The sequence below is a fragment of the Ptychodera flava genome, chromosome 9 (genome assembly GCF_041260155.1).
Source record: "Ptychodera flava strain L36383 chromosome 9, AS_Pfla_20210202, whole genome shotgun sequence".
NCBI classification, from domain to species: domain Eukaryota; kingdom Metazoa; phylum Hemichordata; class Enteropneusta; family Ptychoderidae; genus Ptychodera; species Ptychodera flava.
Window position 1 is genome coordinate 41,254,406 of NC_091936.1, and position 21,799 is coordinate 41,276,204.

General features: G+C 35.6%; 1 protein-coding gene across 3 annotated transcripts in view; it reads left to right on the forward strand.

Moving 5' to 3' along the window:
- Nucleotides 1-4,991: 4,991 nt before the first annotated feature.
- Nucleotides 4,992-21,799, forward strand: part of LOC139141015 (uncharacterized) — a 29,486-nt gene continuing 12,678 nt past the window's right edge. For 2 of the 3 annotated variants that reach the window (XM_070710575.1, XM_070710576.1), the window contains exons 1-8: nt 4,992-5,132; nt 6,455-6,579; nt 7,326-7,416; nt 9,152-9,311; nt 11,606-11,685; nt 18,598-18,712; nt 19,322-19,423; nt 20,745-20,795. In XM_070710575.1, the coding sequence (XP_070566676.1) occupies nt 6,516-6,579; nt 7,326-7,416; nt 9,152-9,311; nt 11,606-11,685; nt 18,598-18,712; nt 19,322-19,423; nt 20,745-20,795 (663 nt within the window). In that variant the 5' untranslated portion in view covers nt 4,992-5,132; nt 6,455-6,515. The remainder of the gene's footprint in view (nt 5,133-6,454; nt 6,580-7,325; nt 7,417-9,151; nt 9,312-11,605; nt 11,686-18,597; nt 18,713-19,321; nt 19,424-20,744; nt 20,796-21,799) is intronic. The other variant, XM_070710577.1, reaches the window with a different exon arrangement.

Sequence of the window (21,799 nt, forward strand, 5' to 3'; positions counted from 1 at the left end):
GTTATGGCAGGTGTGTGGTAAATATATCATATTTTATTAATATGTAGCCAAGGGTGACGGATGTCAGACTGAAGCCCGTACACACACCTATATGTGTTCGAAAGCCAAGTCTCGCCAAATAATACCGGCACCTTGTTTAAAAAATCGACAACGATCATGTTTCGGTCGACACCAATACATACTTATCATGCTTATCCACACACGCAAAAAAACCCTGATAAATAACAGCCCTTTCAATCGACCAGCAGGCAGTTCAGTTTACCGAGTGTCACTTAGGAACAATACAGAACTGGGTTATGCACACTAAGAACATAAAGAATCATTATGACAGAGGCAGGAGAAAACATTACATCGGGGGGGGGGGGGGGGTTAATTTTGCAACCGATCTATAATGTGTCTGGCTCAACGGCAGCTGGAAACATTCCCTCATGGATCATGAGACTTTATTCATCATGACTTAATCTCCCGGGCTTAATCTGTACAATTTTGTTTTAAAGAGGAGATTCTTTTTTATCTCGAGCATAAATATTACAATCTAAATATGGTCAATCACCTCAATGTAGCTAGGAAAATGATCCTAACATTTAGGTTGTCCGATCTACTTCATACAATTAACTTAATTCATAAATGGTGTAATCTATTTTGTCATGCTCTTTCTCCTAAAATTAAACTTTGGTCTGTCGCAACTAAAGAAAAAGGATAATTGATTATACAAGGGGCGTTTAAACGTCTGGAACAGTGCGCGCTGAAGGAAGGAGTTCTGAAGGAATGTATTTGTATATCGCATAGAAACAGTAAGTTTATCAATAACCATTATGTCAGGTGCGTGCATTCTTTTGTGAGCTTTACATTAAATTTTTCATGAAGCCATGGTAATTGTTCCAATTAAAATGAATTTCCAGCGACAGAGTTGTGTAGACATCGAATTCAAGAGAAAACAAAGTTTCGCTCGAAAAATTCACAAGAGTAGACCCTAATACCCTACATCCTTCCACAGTAACGTACACTACATAGATCCATCAAAAGCCATACCATGGGACATGTGATTCGATCTTGTAATAGAAAGCTGTACAAGTCATTGTGGCCGTTAAATGGCAAAGGTCAACACCGACCAAATGAGGACTGCCAGCTTTTGTTTGATATAGAACGGCCGTCAAAGAGGCACACCCTTTACCCCCTTTGAAGATGGAGTACTTATTTCGAAGTTTCAGGCCAGCCTAAAATGAAAAGAAATCTCGATACCAGGTGAGAGTGTTAACTGGACAATCACTGGTCAGCCAATTTCGTCCTTCATCGCATCATCATGAGCAATCAACACAAACATTTCCTGTCCATTTGTTTTATTCTCATCATGTAATCACTGATATTTCCTTGTCAAAATGTGTTGCTACGTGATAATGACTGAGCAATTATGATCAAAGAAAGAAAATATAATTAAAATCGAGCGATTTCCTTCTTGTCTCCATCTGTTTGAGTGTTTGTCTCTATGTATCTCCCCTCTCTTACACGCACAGACACACACAGACACACACACACACCCTTGTTTACCTCTCGTAGATACCTTCATATAATGAAGTGGCCGATGAAACGAAAGCTCTTGCGACACATATCGTGGTTTATACTTGAATTCTTTTCTATACAAGAAAAAAGGGGTGCCCCGCATTCAGTCAATTCGATGAGTATTCATTCATTTGAAAGGCCACTTTCTGTCATATCCACGTTGCATTGTCAGCAAAAATAGCGTGAGAGTGCTGTAGAAAAGTAAACATCTCAATACCATGGTTACCGCCTGTTGATCAAAATAAACACACCGACCGCGGGTACTTTAACATGTCCCCAAACAAATGTAAACATATAAGTGAAAAGTATCCAAGCTGTGAGAAAACACAAAAACAAAGGAAACCATTTGAGGGCACAGAATAGCAATGACAGTTCCGTAAAGATCAACTACACGTAACCTAACTCCAGCATAAAAACTTAAGGCCGTAGAGTGCGTCATGGGGTTCTTTTTTAGCTATATATAGCGTCGGTGGAGCTGTATAGGCAGATGATCGACTGAGATGAGTTGGGTCTGGACAAGCACTGTATTGGCAGATGGTCAAAGAAGATTCATGGGTTTGGATAATATTATCTAAGGGGGAGCATACAACGAGAGTGCCTGATCGAAAAATTTGAAAATGATTCCTCGTCAAATGCTGCCCCTATTAGATGGGTAACTCGTATTCGGGAGTTTTTGTTTTTTTGTGTTTGGTGCTTTTTTGTTTGGTTGTGTTTTCTTTTTGCCTGCTGGTTAATAGGGGTTTTCAAGTTGAGGGGGTACTCACACGGTAATTGAGGTTGAGCGTATTTCGTTCTACTTCGGACCAGCAAAGATTTATCGTTCTTTTACGCCAGTAAAATCACAGTCACCTGTGGTCTATTCCGCTCTGCGTCTATGTGCCCCATAGACGTACATACATATGCCAGAGAAGAGGCTTATCTACACACTTTTATTATGGGGCACATAGACGCAAAGCGGGATAGACCGCAGGTGACTGTGGTAAAATTCTTACGTATGAGATTTCGGTGTAAAACGAACTATCCTATAGTTGCAGCCATTGATTTGAATCTGTATTTCTTTGACTCTGACAGTCTAGGCAAAAGCAACAGAGAACAGGCAGGCTAGATGCAATACTCCATGAACTCCATGAAAACAAACAGTGAGGGCGTCGCACTCGCCTTTTCATGTACTTCCCTCCGATGATGTGAACGAATGTATGACGAGGTGACAGTAGTATTAGTTGCGATCCTACGACAGTATTTGATCATTACGTACTTTCATTCAATGAGGTAGTACTTTGGAGTCTCCACAGTACAGATGACCTTTAGTCGTTAGGGAAAGTTTCTGATTTCATCGTATTTTTCTTAAAAGATTAGGAAGCATCTTTCAGACTTTCACGTGTGAACTCATGGGCTAGTGCGCATGACCTTTCCTTACCTCTTTTGAAAATATACTTTATATGAAATGCTCATATGTTGCAATGTTTACAGAGAACCGTAAGGCTTTGAAAGATAGCATTCGCCTCAAAAATGAAAAACATAAAATTTGCTCAAATTTTTCTAAAGGAATCTTTCAGCAATCCTCTTTACAAATAAAGAATAAAAATGGGGTCACTGTGCAAAAAATTTTGGCACTGAAGAAACAAATAACTAAATATTTACCGATATTTGTAATTCAAAATGGTCCGGCGCAAGCTGTGTGTTATACTCTATGAAAAAAAATTACATTTTTCATTCTCGAAAAGATTAAGGGTGATCGAACCAATAATTTTTTTACCAACAAATTTCGTTATTATTCTCTAACAGACTTATATGTGAGGATGAGATTACAACAAAACAAAATCGATATGTCACCAGATTAATTTGGCAGCTAGAAGGATTTGAAATACGCCAACTTTATCCAGTTCGATTGACAGAAATTATGAATCTCCCATGAGCGTTGCCGAACCCGATATATTTACTTTCAGTTCCTTTCTTGAAATGCTGCACTTGTTTTATTTACATGTGAACCACATTGAATAATAAATGAAAGTTTTAGCTATTTTTCCGATGAAAATGTACCTAAGACTTTAAATTATCACTTCTCAGGCCTTCCAAAATAACAGTTAAAGCTGCTGCAAATTTAAATTTAATTACTATCCATACTTTGTAGAATTATTTAGATTTCCAATCCAACAATTTTGTCTATTTTCACATAAATTATTGTTCAGATATTGCACGTTATATGTATCAAATAAAAATACAGGTTCACCAGCCTATTTACAATGCTACATTGCTTAACATCACCCCCTCCCCCATATGTGAAATGGGAAAAATCAAAATTTGATGAGAAATATGTCCTTTTAGGCACGACCATAAAATGTATCAACAACAAAGTTCCTGTCTACTTGTCTGACCTTCTCACAAAAAATTCAACAATTCACCAGTATAACACCAGAAGTAAATATCATGTTTCTAAAGCCCACAGTTGCTCATTCAAATATCGTTCATCCACCATTGCCAATACTATAATTTAAACTACTTTACTGTGCCTGTTTATTCTTTTCTGAGCCATTTCTCGACCGATCTGCATGTCAACTTCCTGCTTGTTTTAATTGAATATACGGTGCTCACCAACTTTTTATGATTATCTTTTGATGTGTAGTTTTATAACTTTCTAACTACTGGTCTTTTATTGAGTTATTTATTTCTTCAATGCATGAAAATCCATTTACGGATGCACTGACTTTGAGTAATAAAATTACAATATTACAAATTACAAATTTAAATTATTTTGTTGGGATTTTTAAATACTTTGTAAATATATCAACATTCAAACATTTAAAACGTACAACTCCAAGATAATATAATGATCATTCAATCATCACTAACAACGTCCGCTTTCATGCTAAAAGCTCTGACAATAAGTTGTATGAATAGGTTCCCATCAAATCCACGTATGCGTTCAATAGAATTACGTATGAATTCGAAAATTTGATATTTCTTGTTTCTTCATAGTCCCAATTTTTCGATGAAATCTAGCGTGCATTTACCTCTGATAATCATTTTCCTTTGATATCATATATTTTGTACACGTACATACTTGGGTATCTGTGAACGTGTCCGAAAGCAAATATATATATTGAGACCATTTCTCAGTTGCAAACACAATGACAAAGATGCTGGACAGTTTTATACAAATTCTTCTAGGGAATGAAATAATGCTCCGGAGACAGAATATGCAAGACCTAATTTGTGTATAAACTTGACTGCGAAAAACAATGTGATCATGCTCTTCTAAAATAATACAAGCGATCTTTTGCTCAATGTAGCGCGTGCTAATTGGACGACAACTACAACTTTCAGTGTGAAATTTTCACATAACTGCTACCACCAACGTCGATAAAACTAAGATCCTGTGAAAACAAAATTGTTGTTACTTGAGGGCGCTGTATAGTGGGGCAAAAAGTATACATCATGATGTCAACATGGCTGCGTCGTTAACAACGTACTCGACATTTACATCTGCAGTGTGTGGAATATCTGAGTCATAATCGCCCGGTGTATCTGTGGAGTTACTACCAGGACCAGGCTCATCTCACTATGGCATTATGGTAGGTATTTAGCCAAGACAAACGAGCTCTAACTGCTACCAAATTAAACAGATCATCACATTATTTGGCAAGCACTGAAGCAAGACTGCACAGCAGAATCTCTGGTTCGCCTTTTTTACCCGGCCGTGAGCAGTACTACTACAAATTTATAACTACTAGTAGTACGTTAGGTTACACAGATATGCACATGTAATATCGGACTAACGTGTATTGTTTTTAATCTAACACGATGGTGGTTTTCCCGTCACGGTTGTCGCACGGAATCATTATGGCAGTGCGTTGAGTCGCAAATACACACTCCTTCATTTCCAGTGTGTGTGTTGTACTCTACGGTGTCATGAGATCTCTGTTTATTTAGGTCATTGACGCCTCTGCATGTCACCATGGGTAAAAGCAAAAGTAAATCTCACTGTAGTCCGTTGCCCAATCACTCTATCTGTGTGCTATTACTCCCAGCTGCATGATCTGTTGTACAACTTTCTGTTGCGGTGCGGTTTTCCTCGCTTTTATATAACTTGTTATAGTAATTAGTATACTATATAGCTTATCAACGGCATAGCAGACGACAGGTTGCAGTATAGTGGAACTAACGAGAGCTCCGTTTAGACTAGTGTCGTTGAAGTCTCCCGCTCTTCTTCTATGGATTGACAAAAGAGCCAAACGGTCGTCTGCAATAGTTAGTTCACGCATGGAGGTAGCAGAGATCTCTGCTACCTCCATGGTTCACGATACAGGAGGATACATGTACAAAACGCAAAGCTTAGCGGGGATGATGGCAACAGACTTCATAATTGTTGCCATGTTTCATCAACAGGCGACAAACCCATTCAAGTTGCCTCTGACGTACGACGGCGTGTGGTTTAATTGTCATCGACCACCCGGCAGGCAGGGGTGTCGACTGTGAATTCAGGACACAATCGCAAAGTTCAAGTCACACTCAGAATAGATGACATCTTCCTTGGCAAATGTTAGTCATTCGATAATTCTCTGATCAAACATAAAGGACTGATACTAAAACTTGATTGCGCAACAACTCGGGGAGTGTGGTATAAAAGCAGAAATTAAAAAGCCAGAAGTGGCATAAAAGAACAAATCGTGACTTGAGCTGCAACATTTGCTGCTTGGGGAGAACGTGAAGTATGTGAAATATGTAATTAATCCATGACACTTGTATATATGATAGATATTTCACACAAATTCCATTTTATTTGTGTTGATTGATAATAACACAGAGCTTCAATTTTTTCTGCCTCCAAAAACAACAATTTCCTATAGATTGTAAATGTTTGTTATACATTGTATCTGTGTCTTACCATCTACAGATTTGCACACTGCCTGGCTCAACCTGGTAACCTAACCAGCCATCCAATAACACACCAGGATATGGGTGCTGAACTGAGTCACCCAAAAGAGTTAAAAAACCAACAAAGTGTCCTTATCCAAACAAGTAAGTCATCACTTTTTTCCATGATGCCAAGTAAAATAATTATCCAAAATGGGCATATATGATAATTTCCTTGCTTTAGATGTCCAGTCTGGGAATAGAATGTGAACCTAAAGCCTTAAAGGTCTTTATTAGATTTCTCGAAAGATGTGACAAAGCCTTCTTTTTTGTGCCTGTCTGTCCAGACAATAAGTGAGTTTTATTATCTAGATTTAATCTCCAGAAATGACAACTACAGGGCAGGACAATTGCTTTCTTCGACCACAATCCCTTGGTCAGACAAGCCAATACACCATCAATTCATGCCCAATTTCTTAAATAAATGTATTCATTTATGCAAAGTGTATTATTGAGCATGGTTTAAATGTGTAAATCATCCAATAATGACTCATTATCAATGATATGATTTGATGTGATATGATTTTATTTCACCTAGAAAAGGTATGATCACAATCAAACAATGTGTGTTTTGATTGTATACAATCAAACAGTGTTTTCATAACCAGGTGAAAGGCTAGAAAATAGTCCAATCAATGAAGGATATTGATTGGTTTAAAATTGTGCACTATGTGTACTTCATTGAATAAAACTTCTTTTTAACATTCCAATAATCATAATGCAGTAAATTTCAGAATTAGACATTGACTTTACAGTCAATCTGATGTGATATAGTCATTTCTCCACAAAATTATCTAATCATATCTAATCTTATCAAATCTAATCATACTTATTTCACTCCTCTGTTGCAGTCAACCTACTACACATACATTCCATAAAGAAAGCATATTTTGATATCAAGGCCTATAAAATATCCACCAGTTTTGTAGACCGCAACAGATTGTAAGTATGATGTCATTGTTTGTTTGCTGTATCCCTACATTGCTGGAATATGGCAGTGTCATGTATGACGAAGCAGCAGACAATAGGTATTTAACTCTAGCCTAGTTTGCTCTACGGTGATCCAACTCTGTAAAAATGGTTGTGCTTAACTTTTGCAGTGGAAAAGTTCATGGAAAGTCTTGTGTTCGTCAAATATGACACTGCTAAGTTCATTTATTGCTACTAAAATTTAGTATACCCATTAATGTGTGTTTTCTTACATTAATATCAATGGTTGGGTGCCTGCTTTTGACAGGCAGTAAATTACAACTACGGTAGTAAGTCTCTATCACCTTTATAGGTTGTAGAGGACGTTCATCAAAGACTTTCAAAAATGTTTATCCCACACTTGCCTTTCACAATTTGTACTCCTCACAATCACTAAGCAGAGTTCAGATTGCCAGCCATTTCTGTCAAGGATACGACAACATTTATAAAGGGATAGTAAATGTTTTCATTATTTCACAAAAAAAACTATTGCTGCCTTGGGGGCCGTCGATGATAAAAGCTGATGCACGACAAACGTATTTCTTTCGTTTAGGGGGGAGGGGGTAAAAGCTCATTTCATTTTGTGTGCATTAAAATTGCATAAGGATTTTCTATTGTTCTCAAAGTGCAACTTTGCAGCAGGAATGCAAAATACCTTCACATTCATCGAGAACAGAATGACCACAAAATACGGAGACAGAAAAGACAACGAAAAGACATGAATGTGAAATAAAAACTTGTGTGCTCTTCCAACATGAAACATGTATGTGAAAAATTTTCCTACATGCGAAATACATTAAAAAGTGTTCTGTCTTAAAGAGTGAAATGCGTAAAGTGGAGGTTTATTAATTAATGTGCCCTTCCGGTATATTTTCATGGGCTTGCGGATTTGAGAGGTGCATATGGGTTTGTCAGAAATGGCATCATAATATAAAATTGATTTCGCATAAGAACTTTCATTTTGAGGGGGGGGGGGAGGGGTTTCAAGTAAAACGAAGGATTTACGTTTCTTGTGCATCAGCTTTATTAACAACGGGCCCCTTATATCATTTCTTTCAAGTTTTTGAAAGATACATGACATACATATCACTTGTACTCGTTTTGTCTTTGTAATGTGCGTCGTATATTATCAAATTACAGTAGCTTGAACTTCACTAGGTACCAAAAACAGTGCCTTACAAATTATACAAAATTAACACTATACAGTAACTCTCTTCCATTAGCTCTATAGACAATGAAATTCATTTAAAAAACAAAGATTATGAAATTTTAAAATATATAAAATAGAAGCATAACTATTATCCCTATAAATAGCCATTGTTTCTATAAATAAGCACTGGGCAAAAGCAACGGGCTTTGCATGTTTCCATATTTTTTCACCCTTTTAGAATTCTAGTGGTCCAGCTGTCCCAGGAAAACCAATAAAATGTACTTATGCTTGGTGTTGAAAAGTTGAAAGTAAATTCAGGAAAATTCAAGCCCGGCGCTCAGTTCTCACGTATTAAATGCAGTAAAAAGATGAATTAGAATTTTCAACATCAACTTATAATATCCTCATCAAATTTCACTGTTGAAATATTCATATTTTCTCATTAATATTTATATAATACTATAATACAAATTGATGACCTGATAATATCCATATTTATTTGATATCGATACATACAGTATGGTCATAATAATATTAATATTTTATTTCATTTTTCAGTGTACAGTGTCTGGACTTAGATGAAAATGTGACAGCTAAGTTACTTTCAGCGTTTGACAGGGATGGGGATGGGGTCATAAATTGGAGAGAGTGTCTAGCTGGTCTGTCTCTATGTGTCAATGGATCACTCAGGGAAAAATCTACAGCACTTTTTAAGTTGGTAAGTGAAAAGTTAGAACCTTATCAGTGAGTTCACTGTCCTTGACTCCAAGTCATGGCCATTTGAATTGTAATGGTTTTCAAGTGTGACCTGGGAAGATTCAGATGATCCTGCATGTCAAACTGATTATTTTCCTTCACGCTGAGGGTCAAGGTCATGAACTCATTGCTCATCAAATACGGTGACCAAAGTCACTTTGAAGATTCATTCAAGGGCTCAAGATTCATGAAGGGGAACGGCAGGATTTAATACTTTTGACGTTCCCATTCCATCAACACCACTCTACCCTACCATTCAAACACAATGGGGTTTAACTTTAAAACACTCTGTACTTGTACATGGGGTAGTACAACAAAGGTGACAATGTGCTTGATGCACAACATGTATGCATCAATCATCATTAACTAAAGTAATGAAAACGATGTCAATGAGTGATTTCTGTGTGTCTATTCCTAGGATTCCCATAATGCATCAGTAACATATGAACGTGTTGGTATCTTTAAAGGTACACGGTCACCATAAATTTGCATATAAAGGGGTAGGGCTTAGCATACTACCCCGTAACACCTGTTGCTGTCGGTCCTCCATATTTGATACGTCAAAGGACATGCAGACAACTCTGCTAAGTATGCTTTTTAAAAAGTGATCACCCACGTAAAATCTGTGATTGGCAAACAGGTGACTGAATACCTTTAATATACAGATCGAGCTCTAGTGTGATTTTTTATCTCAAAAAGTAAAACATGTATATTGACTCTGTTGTCTAGATCATATTAACAGAGCCCTCAACCTATTCCCCTTCCTCAAGTCAAGACATCTGCACTATCCCCCAGTAGAACCAACCTGGAATCGTATAAAAGATTAACCAAAGATGAAGTCAGTCTTTCTTTCCTTCCACTCAGCCAAAGCCAGTCAATGAAGTTCATTCATACAACATTGTTACATTTGGTGAAATCTGTGACATACTCATAATAAATGAAAGATGACACGGCATGTATGCAAAACCACAAGTTCATTGGCCAATCTTAAAATTCTTTTCATGATTATCTTTTACCAGTATAATTTCATGCATACTTTCACATCAAGAGTACTATAAAAATGTGTAATCCAAAATCCTATCAATTCTCTGCCAAAAGCGCCTTGTTTTTATCATCTGTATATCCTTTCCAAGGTCACCATATAATACATGCACTTTGTTTGAGGGTCATGACTTCACACCAGTGACTGGTGTCAAATCTACAGCTGTTGCACTGACATAGTACATACCACACAGTCCCATCAAACAAACTCTTCCTCTTTTCTGAGAAAGTGATTTTTATCGAGACTCATTTCAAATTGCAAATGTGGCATATTATTGAGAAAGTGGAGGGTAGAAGGAGAAATACACAAAAACCTGGTCAGGGAACTTGGCATATTATACTTGACATTATGACATTTGTAGTATGGGTAGTTAGCATTTGACTAATACTACCTTTGATGCAGTTTTACCTAATTCTCAGAAAGTTCCAACATATCTACAGAAAACCAAACTTAATCAATGTATGGTGGACAAAAGATAGAAAGTTATAGAAGGACAGCAGTGAAATTCCTTTTATCTTCCATTGCTTTTTTCTGTAAATAGATAACAGCCTATTGATGGATATATAAAAGTAAAAATGATGCGGGGGGCCATCTGATCATAAAATCTGAACTCAATGCTGAATTTCATGTCTTGCAAGTGTATATGAAGGCTTAGATTAAATTCAGATAGGAATCAAAGCATTGACAGAGACATCCATCACATCACAAAGAGGCTTTAGGGCTATTTACTGTTTTCAATTGCCATTCTTACTCTGCTTGTTCACCGGCGTAATGGATATTATTGCGCCACATCAATCAAATTACCTGTACTAATTTACAAAAGATTTGACAAACTAATTAACAAATGAGTGTCAAATTGAGAAATAGCATCTAGCAATTAAACTGATTTACAGCAACAACCAGATAATTATCCATAGAAAAATATACAAATCATTTTACACAGTGTGGCAGTATGACAACAGCCAATGTAAAGCTTGGGCAGAATCTTGAAAAATAGCTTTTTCTTGTCTGATTAATGAAAAGAAATATTCTTATAGTAAAATATGCATGGGCTACCAGCCATTGTCACTGGGCTACCAACTACAGAAAATGGTAACCCTATTGGACTACTAGGGGAAAAACTTAATTTCGAGCCCTGCTTTGCATGTACGTACAGTACATATACGAGTTTACATGTTATATGACCCTTTCTTTGGTCTGTGTTTCTTTCACAGTTCAAAGTTCCCAGTGACAGAGGTATCACTCCGGCAGCACTGCAGAATCTACTCACAGTGTCCCTCGATGCAGCTTTAAGGTAATATATGTAGTCTTAATTTAGTAGAATGATAAATGTGCATGCATGGCCATGTTTACATGTAACGTTGTGTAAGTGTTGGAAATAACATTAGTCATGCCAGACTATAGAGTATGTACATGTTTTTGAAATATATTGTACCTAAATTTAGTAACTCGGAATGGAGTGTTGACCTATGAACTCAGTGGAAAGTCATATAAACTGATTTTTGTCCAGAAAAAATCCTCATTAAAAACCCAACAGGTGGTTGAGTAGGCAAGAGTTACAGTAATTTGAAAGCCAAGAAATGGGCTTCTAAATAAGTAAAGCTATACTATTGATTCCCTGTACCTTTGATTTTTTTTAGCTATTCTCAAGACTTTTTTAATAGAAGGAATATGCTTTCTTCTAAATAAGTTATGTCTTGATTCAAATTATATCATGTCCCAAATTCAGTCAAAAACAGAGTGAAATTAAATGAAGGAAAGAAAGCGTACTCCTCCAACAAATATAATAGTCAAAGCATCAACATACTTAGGCCATGAAAATCTCACTGGCACTGTACTGAAGTAGAGTCAGTAGTGAAGGAATACACACAAGTAAAAAAAAGGGAAAACAAAACTTCTTGTGCTGATTCCATTTTCTGGCTTGGGAATAGTACAGAAAATGCATTTAGATGCAGTGTGGAAGATGGTGCTTTTCCACTTTTCTTCTCTATAGTCACCACTTCCCAGAGAAATTACCAAAGTCATCTGAATTGAAACTATTCTCATTAGAGAATATTTTGTTCCTAAAATAGATCAATTATACTTTAATTTCTCAACAGATTCACGTTCATCACTATGCTTTTGCAGACTGTTAAGCTTTAAAATGGAATATAGAATGAAAATGTGTTGAGCTGAATTTGTATGGTGTAAAATTGAATATGATGCACAAAATATTGATCAATTCAAAGCACAGACATTTCTCTTTGATATAAATAATGGTAACTTAATACTTAAATACAATTATTCTTTCATATTTGTTCAAATAAATACCAGAATTTTGCATGTTTTGTGTAAATTGCTAATATAAGCTTTCAGTCACGATATTAAAAGAAAACTGGTCAAATTGTAAACAATCAACACACATTGTTTCCCCACACATTGCAGATTTGTTTGTTTGCCTAAATTGATCTTACTGCAGTTTTTCCTGTCAGCAGACAGACCGACTGAAGTGTTTTATTTAATTAGAAAGACCAAAAAAAACCAGTAGATGATAAAGTATACGAACTGTCAAAATTTCTGTGTCACATTCTTTGGTTCTTGAACATGTGCACATCTGTGATTTCATTATCAATTTTGACATTTTTATCTCTTAATGTTCATGCTCTCTCATCTGCACTTATTTTCAAATACTTGGATTATGGTGTAACACTTACAGATGGACTTAATTAACTTTGGAGACATGGTCCAATTTTTGAAGAACTCGTCCATTTGTTGCATACTATGTTTTCTGAAAGGGATGGGTACACAGTGGCTCTGATATTTTGCTTTCAATAGACAGTTTTGTTCCTTGACAAAAGTTCAACTTGAATTGTGTGCACTGATAGAAATGGCCCCATGACTTGACTCTACTTTAAGCATTAATTTACCGTTAATGGCTTGACTTTAGTCCTGCATATACAGAAGCCATGTAAACATACTTCAAAAGAAACATACTAGGAAAGATAGTGTATTGGACCTGTGTTACAAATGTCTAGCTCTACTTTTCATGTTTTCACACTGCCTGTTTTTTTTTCATTAAGGGAAGTGACTTTCTAAAGAAAATTATCTCTTGTATATGTTTTCATAAATCACTTGTTGGTGCCTTTTAGAAGCAAAGCAACAACATACCAAATTATCTCAAGTTCTTTTCACAGTCTTTCATTACAAAAATAGGGGCCACTTTTGAGAATAATTTCATTTGCCCTTTAAATCAAAACAAGCAAGTTTCTTTCCTGTTTCTCCCTAAACTGATATAGCAAATTGTGTGCAGTTGCAAACTTATATTTGACCGATGCATTCTGGTCCAGATTTAGATCGGCGGTCACCAATATGGACAATACAGACATACAGGCCATGTTAATGAGGTAAAAACTAGACGGTCTTGACAGTAGAACAAGAAATTGCATGCTACAGGCAGTACCAAAATACTGGAAAATACAAGCAAAGTTAGAACTTATGGAAAGTCAAGTATCTGTTGATTATAATAAACATTAAATATTTTAGAGGGCAAAGGTGTGTGCTGGGTGTTAGAGTTGAAAGTTCTGAGTATAGCTGTATTAGAATTGAAATTGAAAACAATTGATTGAATGAAACAAATCTCATAACCTTAATTAAAACTCTAGGGAGATTAAATTATCAATGCCAGTAGGTGACAACCTAGAGACGGCATCTAATCTAGTAATAGCACACTTTGAAACTATCGTACTTATCCCTTAGAACGTGACAAAGTTTTCAAATTGAAAGGAAATGACTGAGAAATAGATTTTATTGAAAGCATGAGTCTTGCTGTCAGTAAGCTAGTTAAATAGCCAAAGACACAAAATAATCAACAGAATTTGATACTAAGGATGTTTTTAAATGGCTTTGATAAAAATTTAGTCTCTTGATATTTGATTTTTCTTGTAAAAGACGTAAATATTTGTAAAAATGCTAGAGATCAGATTCTGTGAAAACACACTGAATATATAATGATATGCACCATTGTATTGTAGTCACTATACAATGATATTGCCCGGTCTTGGAAGTGGCTCTGTCATGAAATGAAAATTAGATCAACTCTATCAATATGTCATTCACTCCACTTAGCAAAATTGACAAAATAGGGATTGTTAATTCTCTGAGTAAATTCAATTCATCTACAGGTATCATACAATAAAATGGTTGAATGCACTCTGATCTTTTGTTTAAATTGTACCAGATATCCATCGTTGTTATCCAGATGAATTTTCTTGTTTTAATAGTACCCATTCACCTGTGGGCTATTTATTTATTATTTACAAATTTATTTATAAGGTTTGATATTTTGTCTTAGGGATAATTTATCTTCCTAAAATGAACTCTGGTATCAAAAAATGAAAACTGTTTTATATCATATGATTAACAGCTTTCTCTTCAAAAGACAAGTATCAATTACTGAGATCTCCATTTCTGTGTACACAGTAATATGACACAACATGAAAATAATACAGAGCTGTGGTATAACTAAGTACCAGTGTCTGTTATATTATAAAATGATATCATAAATCAAACGAGAGAAAAAAAATGAAATTAAATTATCAAGGAGTGGAAATTCCTGAAAGGGACTGTCTGAGTGTTTCTGATAGGCCTCTGTTTGTTGTTACTTTCCTGAGTGACCTTGCAATGGTCATGTTTACATGTGTTATTGCCAGTACCATGGCAACTGTTGCCTAGCAATGGCTACATGTAGTAGATAGATACCATTTATTGCACATTGGAGATGGTGTGGCTGTATGGTTTGTGATAATCCAGCCCAATTTGTCAGATCAAATGACAGGTCCATGTGACCTGAGTAACACCAGTATTTATTTCAAAGCAACCACACAATTAATATGAATGAGCAGTGGGATATACCACAATTATTATACCCTTGAACTTTTTTGTATTTTTATTTTTTTTACGCTTCTTTGGCTTTTCAGCATTTAGGTGTTAAAAACTTTGATACCAAATGTATCAATAACTCTGATTTAGATTGTATTTATCACTGGGCGATATTAACCCATCTCTAGTTTGTACTGTATTGTAGAAAATGAATTTTGAAAATAATCCTTGAATTACCAGATCAGATCTCAGCATGTATTAGCACATTTATGAGGCAAAGTAGTCATAAATAATTGAAAGTACATATTATTTTTTCAAGCATCAAAGTTGATCATCTATTATCAGAAGTCCACTTTACATCAATGATAGCTGAGCAATTCAACTTACTTCATTAACTTATTGGTAATTTGTCAATGTCACCAGATCCACTTTTAGGGCCACTTTAATACCGCTGTGTCTTGTGGTGGAAAAATGAATTGAACAAGAATTCTCAAGAGGTTTTATTTCTGTCAACATCTATTTTACTGTAAGCGCGTGCCATATCGTAAAATTGGCACATTAACACCATTATGTTTGATCTATACTCTTCAGCTGTAGGTAAACAATACAGCATAGTTTAAAGCTGAAATTGAATATTACGTATTAAACCCTTCATTCATCACTTTCATACAGTTAAATTACAGCTGAGAGCTTCATTGTAATGTTTTTAGAATTCTGCCAACCCTTCAAAAATATTCTTGGGGGTTATGAGGCAGTGTTTGTCACTATAGCTCTTGATTATGTTCACAGTTCTTGGTTATATAACATCAGTCGTGGCATGGCCCAGTATCTACCGGTAGTACATACCGTAGACACTGCAGAGTTCAAAATCCTTCTCCTTCACCCTTTTAAAAATGTTAAATCTTCATTTAATGCCAGGAAAATCCAGGTATAAAAGTTTTGTTTGTTGTCTATTGCCAAGGGAAATGAATGACAGTGTACTAAAATTGTCATTAAATTTCCGGATCCTACCCGGTACCTGTACATGCATAATTGATTAGCAGCTTTCTCTGCGTTGGCACATCACCATTCTTCCCTTTATCCCATGTCACGTCATTAAGTCTCTTGACATTTGCTGTTCATAAACACTATTGATTTATCTTTGAGACTGTGAATGAAGACAAAATGAATAAGGATTTTTGTCAGCTCGGTATTGTTCCATCGTCCTGAAATAAGTGATCTTTTGTGTTGGAATAATAGGCTTTATAGAATGTACATCGAATTAAACTGCACTTCTGCATTGCTGTCAACTATAATTAGACAATGTGAAAACAGAGAAATCAAACTTTTTTCATGAAAGAATGAAACCATTTCCACAAAAAGTTGACCTTTGAAAAATATGTCACTCTTTGCTATTCAAATCATATTTATCAATCAAGGCTGACTGAGTCTCTCCACGACAGGCAAACAATACTACTGGGATTTGTCCATACCAATATCAAAAACTTACAACGTTCAATTCTAAGTTTGCCCAGCAGCTAATATCTTCATAAATCTCTCCAAAAAAGTGGATGCAAGGGGAAAAAATCTTTCACATATGTAAATTTTAATTTTAGTTTGTTATTGAGGATCCACAAAACATGAAACCATCGCAAAAATGAATAAATGGTCATGACCATTAATTCATTTTCACAATCCAGGTTTCATTTAATTTGTCTAAAACAGGGGTCGAATATATGCATCGTCACCCATTTCTTTCAAGATGTGAAACTATATGTAATAAGTATCTTGCATCAAATAAAATTCATGAGAAATGGCTGACTTTGTCCCTTTAACAGGGCTGTTCATCAACAGTGCCATTAAAGATATTTGTAGTTCTGACATCATTCATCAATGTCGTTTTGCTTATACAGTCACTTTTCTTGGCACTTGTCATTTTCTTTGTTTGTTGTCATGGTTACAATGACACCATGACACTAATATAATCCATTAGCTACAGTATGTATTATTTGTAGAGAGAAAAATCACATGACCTGTACCCATTACAAAGATTTCCTACAGAGCTGTGTCTCTCCATTTACCAATTTCAATGGAAACGTGTAACTCACATACATAGTAACTCAATAGTTGGTACACACTCCTAACCTCCCATTCTGACTTGAATAAAAGTAAGAGGAAAAATACATGTAACTATTTATTGATATATCAATGCATTTCATTTATTTCAAAGTGAAAATAAAAAAATAATTATTTATAACATTGTCCTTGTCCCCCCTTGTTCAAAATATTCCTATCATTGCCCCATTGAGTAAATGCCCAATATAAAAGCAGGTAGACACATTGACAAGATTTTTGTACATGCCCAACTTTTCATAATCAAGTGACTTACATGAAGTGCTATATATAAAAGGGAATTAAATACCAATTGAGTGTATACCTGTCTGCGAAGGGTTTGATTGCCATTTTTTATGTCAACATTCATGTTTCATAGTAGAAAACTTTTTCCTCCACAGTTTAATAGCATCCAAAAAGGATAAAGGCAAATCAAAATTCAAAGGGGTGATATATGTTGAATGGAAATTGAGCACCAAGAATCAAGCATTGTTGATGAGAAGGATATGTAAACATACGTGTATGCATGGCTATATGACAGTTGAAGTGACAGAGACAACAAGAACTGATAAATACTGATATCATGAAGTGCAAATTGCTCTAATAAGGGAGTTGTTGATAGCAAATTTTCTAAACATTCACCCTGCTGTTTTAATTATCTCTGTGTATGTTACCATTAATTTGTCCAAGGGCCCATTTTCCTGTGTATGTAATTATTTATATAAGTATAAGGCCAATTTTCCCTGCTAAATAAATGCTCTTTTGTCTCAGAATTAACCTTCTATGCTAGTTGAGGGGCCTGTTTTAGCACTGGTATATTGCTGTTTTGCCAGCATGAACTCTCGTCCAATCAGAACAATGCATATAGCGTTTGTGAATCACTGATGTAATATCATGAAATTTTTGTCAATTGTCTGTTACATTTTCAGTATTGAAGAGACCACAATATTCAAGGCTGTCTTGATATGATCAAGTAATGACAATGCTGACAAGAATGAGAGAGAAACCTCAAATGTTTCTTCATTTTAGTTAAGCGATACAAATTCTGTGTGATATTCAGGTTCACTGAAAGCTAGGAAACTTTAATTGCACTCGGGTCTGCCTAAAATGAATAGTGTTTCCAGATGTTTACATGTTTAATTCAAATTTTGCCTCCAGGTAGATTCTAGTCACTCTCTGTAATCTGACTCTATTTTTATGTTGCAAATTTCTCCTTTGATCAAATCCTATATACTTTTCTGTTTCATAAATATCACAGAATATACAACTGTGATCTCAGCAATGGCAATGGCTTTGGTACAGTACTTCTTAACACGGAAGCTATCGTCAGTGACATTGTCCGGGAAATATACCAGTCAACAGAATACACCCAGGTGAGTGACCATGTGACACTCCTTGACCAATCAAACTTCTTACAAAAGAAAAAAAATTGGTCTCAAAATACAACCTTTAAATTATACAATGATTTTGCCTACCGGTATGCCCAACACACAAATCACATGACCAGATGACATTGCCTTTGTAGACATTACAGAATACATCAGAACTTTTGTAAAAATTCAAATTACTCTACTCAAGTTACTATCAAATCAAAATTGTTTACATAGTCATTGTAGTTCAAAATGTTAAAGGAAAATGTTTATTCACAAATATTTCGAATATTTACTCAAAGGGTGTATATGTAGTTTTATACCTATGAGTGTGTGTGACGTTGATATACATCATACTCACACCTTTCTTCAAGAAAACTAATTTCTTGAAAAGTGTTAAAGAAAATACGATAATGCCACAAGAATTTCCTACAGTAGTGGTTTGTTTGAAATAGTCGTCTTATTCAATATTTTATTTTCATCACAATGTCAAAAATTCAAAACAATATTGATGTTATGTATACTCAGATTATTTTGTGCCCAATGATAGTAACAATTTTCACTGTAAAACTCCACAAAGTAACATTCAGTTTTCTCACCCTTTGCCTGCAGGATGGCCGACTATACTTAACAGGGTTTCAAAAGTTTGTAGAGAGCAATCCTAGGATACCGAGCTCCATGTTCAAGTATGAAAACAACAAACTACAGAAAAAGGTGAGATTTTCTGCAATTCTGAACTGGACCAGGCAGATATTGACTTACTTTGTGACTGTGCTAATAATCAGCCGTGTGCATCTCATCAAGTCAAGTTTAGACTTTCTGCTTTTGAACAGAGCCTTTCCTTTTACATGGCTTATAGCCAGCACTTTTTACTAATTGCAAATGTCCCATCCTGTTCTGTCAACCCAAACCGTAATTTTGTTTGGTGAAGTTTGCCAAAGGTACCAAATCTGCCCTTTTTTAAAAAAAAATTTCCCTCTGCAAACCCTGTTTTTGTTATAGGGTGGTACCTAGGTAGATTTTACGGAACTTTCCCGCCATATTTTCAGGATACTGTCACCATTGTCATCCTCTCAGAGAACAATAAAAATCATACGTTCAGTGAGAGGTATGGACACTCTCCAAAACTTTGATCCAGGAACAAAAATAGTGTCATAGAAGTACATCTATCAATTCTACCAGGATCACAGTGCCATGCATTGTTGAGACAATTATGAAAATTGATGACAATTAAATTATGAAAATTGTCACTGAATATATTTGCATGTGCATGGTATTGCTGTATGTGAATAGACACTCAAAAATTTTTACGGCAGTTCTTTGAGAGATATTGCATGATGGAAAGCATATCATTACCTAACAAAGCCCAACAAGTACATACCATGTGTACTTAACATTTAAAGCTAATATATACCCGTGTTAGGGTATAGTCATGATCCACGACTGTGGGTATAGACAAGTTAGTTTCTTCAGCTACGTATACAGTACAGTGTTTATAAATTTACGCCATTCAAGCTTTCATGTTTCAAAAAATCTTGGGCACAATCTTGAAGGAGATTTCCACATTGTACATGTTTATGTCTTTTCTCACATTTTTATGAGAATTTGGAAACATGGTGTCAGCTACATGAAGGTTAACAGCCATGCCAACTTTTTGTGATCAGCAATGCTATTTTTTGATAAAATTATTGTTCAAAGTAAAAGACTTGTGTGTTCTCAGAACATGATAAAACTGGTGATGAAACCACATATAAACTTGCATATATTTGTACAAATAAGTTTGCCATTGTCAAATGGGCGTGCAATTGTCTTATTCCAATGGGATTGTCTCTATGAAATGTCAAATTTCAAAAAGTTATTTCAAAAAGGTATACCCAAGTGTGGCTTCTACTACATGCTTATCTTCAAATGGAAAATATGTGGCAATAGGATTTTTGTGAAAACAGCATGGCCTTCGTTGAATTGGTCAGGAAACTACAACTCTGTTGCTTGAATCTATTTTTGTGCAATTTCTCTGCTTTTTCCATCACATCAGCTTAACCTTGAGGAAACCTCACAACCAGAGTTGGTTTTCCAGCAAACCAGGGTAAGCTCAAACAATGCTTTCATAACTTACACAGATTCTGGGTGATTTGAAGGGTCAAGGGTCACAACACAATCCAACTACTGATGGCGCTATTGTTAAAGGCTTGCTGCACTGTTACAACTTACCAGAATGAAGTGTCCTACTACATTTTTTGTTGTGTGACTAACAATGGTACTGATTGACAATTTAATTCAAAGAAAAATTCCAAGAATATGTTTGAGTTTTGATATTCATAATTTAGTAAAAGTGTGGACCTAATTTTTCTAACAGAAAGTACTCATGGTGACACAAGGTGAATATGTTGATGCACCATTGTTATACCATGTCACTAGTGATAGTGATGGGTCTTCTGTAGAGCTACATGTACACATAATGCTTCTCTGTATCAAGGAGAGCATTCTTGAGTCAACGTACATAGCTGAAAAGGTCGTACTTTTGTACTTTCTGTAACACACCCGTGTGCATGCACGTACGTATAGTAGCATGCACACACACATGCACTTAGACACACATGCACTGAGACACACACACACACACACACACACACACACACACACACACACACACACACACATACAGTCTGATAATAGCAAGTGTACCTGAAGAATGCTGGATCCAATCTTTGTCATAAAAAGTAATAGATTGTAATTCCATTAGGGAGCCCTATGAAGCAAGTGTACTCCCTAGGATTACTAGTATATTGATCTTCAATTTGTTCACTGTGAGCCAAGTTGTCTACAATGTTGTCCAATAGCCTCCTTTAAAATGCAATAATACCTGTATACTGTCATGAATACACTGTACATGTACATTAATCTTCATCATTGTCAATACGTCAACGCAGCTCAAAGGGATGCTTATATATTTCACCTGATTGTTACACAAAGATATGTCTGTGTTACGTCTATAACTTGAAATAAATCATGTACTGACAAGACTTGCACGTTAATAAAGCCATAATGACCCGAGGTAATCTTTGTGAAGAGCTGTCCTATACTCTCTCT